Source organism: Amblyraja radiata, chromosome 21 (genome assembly GCF_010909765.2).
Source record: "Amblyraja radiata isolate CabotCenter1 chromosome 21, sAmbRad1.1.pri, whole genome shotgun sequence".
Lineage (NCBI taxonomy): Eukaryota > Metazoa > Chordata > Chondrichthyes > Rajiformes > Rajidae > Amblyraja > Amblyraja radiata.
The window spans coordinates 35,823,168-35,830,716 of NC_045976.1; the positions used below are offsets into that span (position 1 = coordinate 35,823,168).

General features: G+C 40.3%; 1 protein-coding gene across 2 annotated transcripts in view; it reads right to left on the bottom strand.

Annotated features, from left to right (window-relative positions):
• LOC116985346 (protein phosphatase 1 regulatory subunit 7-like) overlaps positions 1 to 7,524 on the bottom strand; it is a 31,605-nt gene extending 24,081 nt beyond the window's left edge. For both annotated transcript variants that reach the window (XM_033040086.1, XM_033040085.1), the window contains exons 1-3: positions 7,287 to 7,524; positions 4,489 to 4,706; positions 3,754 to 3,864 (exon numbers count right to left, since the gene is read on the bottom strand). In XM_033040086.1, the coding sequence (XP_032895977.1) occupies positions 3,754 to 3,864; positions 4,489 to 4,661 (284 nt within the window). In that variant the 5' untranslated portion in view covers positions 4,662 to 4,706; positions 7,287 to 7,524. The remainder of the gene's footprint in view (positions 1 to 3,753; positions 3,865 to 4,488; positions 4,707 to 7,286) is intronic.
• Between the last annotated feature and the right edge of the window lie 25 nt (positions 7,525 to 7,549).

Genomic DNA, 7,549 nt, shown 5'->3' on the forward strand with positions numbered 1-7,549 from the left:
ACGTGCACGAATGATGGTACTCCCCCTCCCCCTCCCGCCACCGCCCCCTCCCCCCGGGACATGTTGGTCGATGTGGGCCGAAGGGCCCGTTTCTATGCTGTATGACTCTATAATGCTATGACTCCCCATATTCCTCTTGACCCTTTCCAGTTTCTCCCACTCACCTTCAAAACTCAGGGCAATTTACAGTAACTAATTGAACTTGAAAATATGTGAGGAAACAGGGTAGTAGGGAAAACATGCAAACTCCACCCAGGTTCAATACTGACCTTGGATGCCGCCTGTGTGGAGCTTACATGTTCTCTCCAAGATGCTTCAGCCTCCGCCCACATCTCAAATACATGCTGGTCTGTAGCTGCTACTGTAAATCCTCCTGCTGTGGAAGCAGAATTAGGGGGAAATGTTGGGTATGTAAGAAGAAGTACGTTGTAGGAAAATAAGTATTTTGTATAGGCACATGGATATGCAGGGAATGGAGGGATGTGGATCATGTGTTGGCAGAATAATTAGTTTATCTCTGCATCATGTTTTGCACAAACATTGTGGACCAAAGGCCCTGTCCCAGTGCAGTGTCTTTCTATGTTTTATGTTCAATCTCAAAAGAAAATATGAAATAAACATGATTTCAAAATAATAAATTTGCAGCAAAAGGAAAGTAAGAGGGCATAAAGATTGTCCCCATCAGCATATCTTTAGAGAAAAGTGTTTTTATAATAGCTAATTACTGGCTTGATTTCACTTATTTAAGGCATGTATGTACATAGGCCTTAACTATGATTTGAAACTGTTAGCCGGTCTGTTAATGTATGCCCTCATTTTTACACTAATTAATGGAATCGTACAGAAATGAAGGGGATTATTTGGACCATCATGCCTGTGCTGACTCCTTGAAAGAGTCATCCAATTATTTCACAGCCTTGATCCTCCCCTACGGCACTGTACATTTCTTTTTCTTCAACATATTTATCCAACTTCCTTCTGGAAATAATTAGCGAATTTGCTGTCACCATCCTTTCCGTCAGTGAATTACAGATCATAAAAATTGCTGCATAAAAATAATTCTCGTTGCCACTCTGGGATCTTCAACAGTTCTCTTGAATCTTTACCTTCCAAACATTGATCCTCCTGATAGTGGAAGCAGCAACTCTGTTTTTTGTTCAAATCCTTAATTCGCAATTATTTGGGAATAATTTGAGAATAAAATCTTCCTAATATTTATTTTGTATTTCCTACTTCAAGTTCCTAATGAAAGTCCCCGCGGGCTATCTGTTATTTGAGAAAAGGGATCGCCATGGGGAACATTTCCACACAGCCTAGTAATCCCATTATTTTTGTGGACCACGTCCAATTTATCTGATATCCTTGCTAAATTGAAAGTAAAACATCCAGGGAGCTAATCCTCTCCGAAGTTCTTCCCAGAGCAAGAAGGTGGAACAGGCTCTGAATTTAACACAGCTTTCAAATAATTCAGCCCAAATTATCTTGTTTCCACAGGTGACTTTGTCAAGGCCCCAGAACTGCAGATTAAAAGAAATGTTTGTTCTAATCCACTGACTTTCAATTTCACCCCATCCCCCAATATTCATCTCTCACTTTTTTTCTAGAAAGTGATAAATGGCATCCAATCAGTTATTTTTATTTGGAATCTGTTTCACATATTTATCCTTCTGTACCAGGGGACACTGATAGAACTTCAAAGATCTGGAGAATCAGAAAGACCACCTGGACATTCCAAAAACTGTTATCCATCGGGGCTAATTAAGAGAACAGAATATTATTTTAATTTGACTGAAGCTTGTACAGTTTCTCGCCTCAGAGTCTAAATAAAATAAATTACTTCTCTTCCATTTCTAGTCCTTTCGTCATTTTAAATATTGTATCCCATCAATCCAGGTAAACTCATAGGTTTTCCAAATAATTATTCTTGCTGGCCTCCTCGGTGCTCTCTCCAAGGTAGGTTGCATCAAATCACGAACCATGTTCTATAAAATGCGCCTCTACCCATAAATTTATGGCTCTATTGGGAAATATGTCAGACAAGAATAGATTGAAAGATGCAGGAATTCAAAGACTTAAATTGTAAATTTAAAATTGCAGGCAGAACAGGTATTTACAATACAATACAATACAATTTTATTTTAAATGTTGTTTCTGCAGTCATACACACAAGAAAAAGACCCAAGACACAACACAATTTACTGGCATTTATACTGCCTTCTGCAATGCCATTAATCCGATCTATGGAGAATGCCAAGCGATGACCACTAATGTTTTGGGATTGTCCTGGACTTTCACCTCAAACATTTATGTGAGCAACCAAAGAGGAAAATATTGGAGAAACAATGAACTACAGATGTTGGTTAATACACAAAGGGGCACAAAGTGCTGGAGTAACTCAACAGATCAGGCAGCATCTCTGGAGAAAATGAATAGGTGATGTTTTGGGTTGAGACCCTTCTTCAGTTTGAAGAACCATCTATGTTCCATATTCTCCAGAGAGGCTGCCTGACCTGCTGAGTTACTCCAGCACATTGTGTCCTTTTGATGGAAATATTGGAGATATTCCAAAATTTAACAATATTTAAAATAAATTATTTTAAAAAAATCTTCTTTAAAAATCAATGATTTTTCGCTACTGGGTGAAAATATATGATATGGAAAAAAAGGCTGTTTCACTTTTAGTCAAAAATCAACATTAGTCTATTCACAGGAATGGGCGAATTGGATTGTGAAATTGGAACTGTTGATGGCAGAGAGCCAAAGGATGGCACTTCCAGGAATGTCTTCAACTAGAAATAGCAGTCCTAATCTCCAGGAAGAAACTGGAGATGCTGGTTTAAACCAACGATAGACACAAAATGCTGGAGTAACTCAGCGGAACAGGCAGCATCTCTGGAGAGAAAGAATGGGTGATGTTTAGGGTCTCAACCCAAAACATGCTGGTTTAGTTTTTAATTTAGTTAATTTAGAGATACAGCATAGAAACAGGCCCTATTGCCCACCGAGTCCGGGTTATCCAGCAATCCCCGCACTCTAACACTATCCTACACACACTAAGGTGTATAAATTTCATTTATATCAAGCCAAATAGTCTACAAGCCCGTATGTCTTTGGAGTTTGGGAAACCTGTGATCCTGGAGAAAACCCAAGTAGGACATGGGGGGAACGTACAAACTCCATCCAGACAAGCACCAGTAGTCTGGATCGAATCCGGGTCCCTGGCAATGTAAGGCACTGCGCCACCGTCCTACCCGCCATGGTGTGGCGACTCATTCTGTTCCAGAAAGTGGTAAAGCCTTCAGGTAACTGTGGGACTGGAAGAAGGGAGTGGGATCTTAGATGGACCAATGTAATAATAAATAACTAATAAATAACCAATGTAACCAAGGACATCCGCAACTTGTAGGTCACAACATACTGTAGAAGCAGTGTAGAACAAATGCAATTTTATGCTGTTCCATGCACATTACCTGGAATTCAAGCTCTTGCCTTGAAGCGATTTGGAGGTTTATGACAGGAGCACTGTTGATGATATTGATTATACAAATGATGATAATGAGTATAGATCTAAGTGATAGCCAATGTGTGTAAATTAATGCAACCGCATGCTAGCACGAATACAAATTGTTATTCGTCACTTCATGCTTGCAGCAAGCGAATAACCAGAGAAAACTCAACGGAAAGGGATGGTTAGCACATTACATGCATTGTTCTGGTAATTTACTGAAGATCGCTGATTACACCAGCACTTACCTATTCAGGAAATTGAGTGACACATTCAACTCAAGCAGATGCACAAATGGAGACAGGCTGTCACACTGCATCGCTTCCAACTCGTTTAACGAGATGTTGAATCTTAGAATCCTAAATTGTGGAAGAAAACAAGGCTTGGGATTCATATTCATACAAGTAATTGGTGTTATACATTTTAAATTTGGTCCCTCTGAATTCTCAATTGAAGGACCTTTCAAGAAAAAGACATCTGAAAAACAAGTTTATTAACAGTTTACGTCGACTTAGACTGAAGCCTCCAAACCCTCCTCTCTTCTGCCCAGACCAATAAAACCACCATCATGCAATCTGAAATGGTAAAAGCCAGTAACACCCCAGGTCACCATCATCACATAAACATGGCAATGCTGTGGATTAATCTTACAATTAATTAGTACTTGATAGAGGGGTTAGGTATGAGGCCAGAATAATCTAAGTAACTGGGCAGCACAGTGATGCAGCTGGTAGTGCTGGAAGACTCGATGGGCTAAAGGCTTGAATCCATGCTGTATCTCAAAACTAAATTACAATTAGGGAACCATTGCTTGTTAATGCTATGATCAACCATGAGTACAATAACTTTATCAAACATTTTGGAATTGAAATAAGCAACAGTGACTCTGCTGCTAAAACTAGATAGATCAAGTGAAATGTCTATGACATCATTAGCATAGCAAAATACATAACTTTATACAATACAATAGATCCATACAATACCTTTGCGCTTTTGATTCAAAGTCAAAATTAAATATTAGTTCTTTCAGATGAGACATTTTCATGTCAAGACTGTAATGTGGTCCTTCCGTTTCGACACTCCAGATGAAAGGAATTGCTGTCAATTCTGAGCAATGGTCTTCAAAAAATTGATTCTCAATCAGATTTTTAGCCATCCTCAACGTCTTAGGTACACAAAATTGCTACTTCAACGTCTTGCCCTGTAAGTAAAAGCAAAAAGATATTGTTAATTTTTCACAACATTTCTAAAAAGATTTAAGAATGTGCCATAGCATTGTTTAGTCATAGAGTCTTAGAGTGATACAGTGGGGAAATAGGCCCTTCGGCCCAACTTGCCCACACCGGCCAACATGTCACAGCTACACTAGTCCCACCTGCCCACGTTTGGTCCATATCCCTCCAAACCTGTCCTATTCATGGACCTGTCTAACTGTTTCTTAAATGTTGGGATAGTCCCTGCCTCAACTACCTCCTCTGGCAGCTTGTTCCATACATCCACCACCCTTTGTGTGAAAAAATTAGCCTTCAGATTCCTATTAAATCTTTCCCCCTTCATCTTAAACCTATGTCCTCTGGTCCTCGATTCACTTACCCTGGGCAAGAGACTCTGTGCATCTACCCGATCTATTCCTCTCATGATTTTATACACCTCAAAAAGATAACCCCTCATCCTCCTGCGCTCCAAGGAATAGAGTTCCAGCCTACTCAACCTATAGCTCAGACCCTCCTGCCTTGGCAACATCCTTGTAAATCTGTACCTTTTCCAGCTTGACAACATCTTTCCTATAACATGGTGAATGTGAATGAAATAGTTACTGAAGCAATGCTGTAAAATTTATTACATATACAAGGGCTCCAACAAATAGCAATATGGCAAAGTCCAGGGAACCTGTATAACTGAAATCTGTTTTATGCCAGATTTAAATACAGAACAGTAGCTATAATTTTCTCATGCTATAACAGTAGCTTTACAGTGCCCTCCATAATGTTTGGGACAAAGACCCATCATTTATTTATTTGCATGTGGTTAAAGTGCACATTGTCAGATTTTAATAAAGGCCATTTTTATACATTTTGGTTTCACCATGTAGAAATGACAGCTGTGTTTATTCACAGTCCCCCCCCCATTGTGTAATTACACTGCTGTAATTTCTACATGGTAAAATCAAAATGTATGAAAATGGCCTTTAATAAGAAATTGCAGCGAATTGAGGCGTGCAGCCTAGACCATCACAAACCAACCTCCCTTTAATTGAAGGTACACAAAATTGCTGGGGAAACTCAGCGGGTGCAGCAGCATCTATGGAGCGAAGAAAATAGGCGACGTTTCGGGCCGAAACCCTTCTTCAGACTCTTTAATTGATTCTATTTATACTTCATGTTGCCTTTGCAAGGCCTGCAGCATAATCAAGGACGAGTCGTGCCCTGGCCTCGCCCTCTTCTCCTCTCTCCCATCGGTTAAAAGGTATAAAAGTGTGAAAAAGCACACCTCCATATTCAGGGATAGTTTCTTCACAGCTGTTATCAGGGAACTGAGTCATCCTACCACAACTAGAGAGCAGTCCTGAACTACTATTTACCTCATTGGTGATCATCGGACTATCTTTGATCTGACTTTGCAGGCTTTACTTTGCACTAAACATTATTCCCTTCTCATGTATATGCACACTATAAATGACTTGATTGTAATCAAGTATTGTCTCTCCACTGACTGGTTAGCACAAAATAAAAGCTTTTCACTGCTTTTCCTGGAAGGACTGTTTGGGTTCCTGGATGTTGGAAAGGGAAGAGGCAAAAGCACAGGTATTGCATTTCCACTTGTTGCAGGGGATGTACGATCAGAAAGAGAGTGGTTTGTGAATATTGAAGATTGGACTAGGGAATTGCAAAGGGAATAGTCTCTTTGGGATGGTGAATGCGGAATGATTGGAAAGATGTCTGTAGCGATGGAATCTCGTTGGTACTGATGGAAATTGCAAAAGGTGACCCAATGAATATGTGGCTGTTGGGGTGGATAACATTATTTAGGAGTGTGTAAGAAAGAACTGCAGATGCTGGTTTAAACCAAAGATAGACACAAAAAGCTGGAGTAACTCAGCAGCACTGGAAGCATCTCTGGAGAGAAAGAATGGGTGACGTTCCGGGTCAAGACCCTTCTTCAGATTGGTCTAGACTAGGAGAGAATGTAGTGGGAAGTAGATGTAATTAACTCTACTGACTGATAAGATGGAAGATCTCATTGTTGGAGCAGTAGTGATAGAGACGGTGAAACTGGGAGAACGAAATGGAGAACTTACACTAGGAGGCAGGATGTAAAGTTGAGATCCTGTAGAAGTCTGTATCCTTATAAGTGGATGTTTCTCACTGGTTATCCTTCAGCAATAAGAGGATTTTGCCTAAATGCTTGCATAAAATGCACGCATTACTAAACTGCATTTATATCGTTATTTTCTTTAGAGACCTGCTCACTTGGAAACTAGCTCTTGACCAGGAGGACCCATGTGGACCTCTTGTACAAGGAACCATGACTCTCCACTTTCGATTTGTTGCAGCATTCATTCATGAAGAAACACCAAATGGAACTCTCTATTCCCTCTCTTCAATGAGCATATCTAACCACTAATGTGGGCATCCTTGAAAATCATCTCTCTTCTGACTTGTGAAGAAACGTCTGAAGAATCTGGAGCTATACAGCTCAAGGAAAAGTACATTTTATGATTAAATAAATCTCCCCACCAAAAAAAAACTCCACAATTGCTATTTTGGGAAAACATATTTACCTTTTAGTTATCTTCGTATTTAGCTGTCTTGTTGTTGCCACAACAGCTCCCAATGGGCCCGTGTAGCTCCCTGGTGGTTGTAGTTTAAAGTTAAACTATAAACCAGGCATTTAACTCGTGGCACTCTGTACTACAAGCCCCGGCATGCCCTGCGAGCACGGGTTGCTATGCAATGGGACTACCGGCGCGCGTTGCGGGTGAAGCATGCGCAGTGGGAACCACGTATCACGGACTACATCTCCCGGCGCGCATTGAGGGTGAAG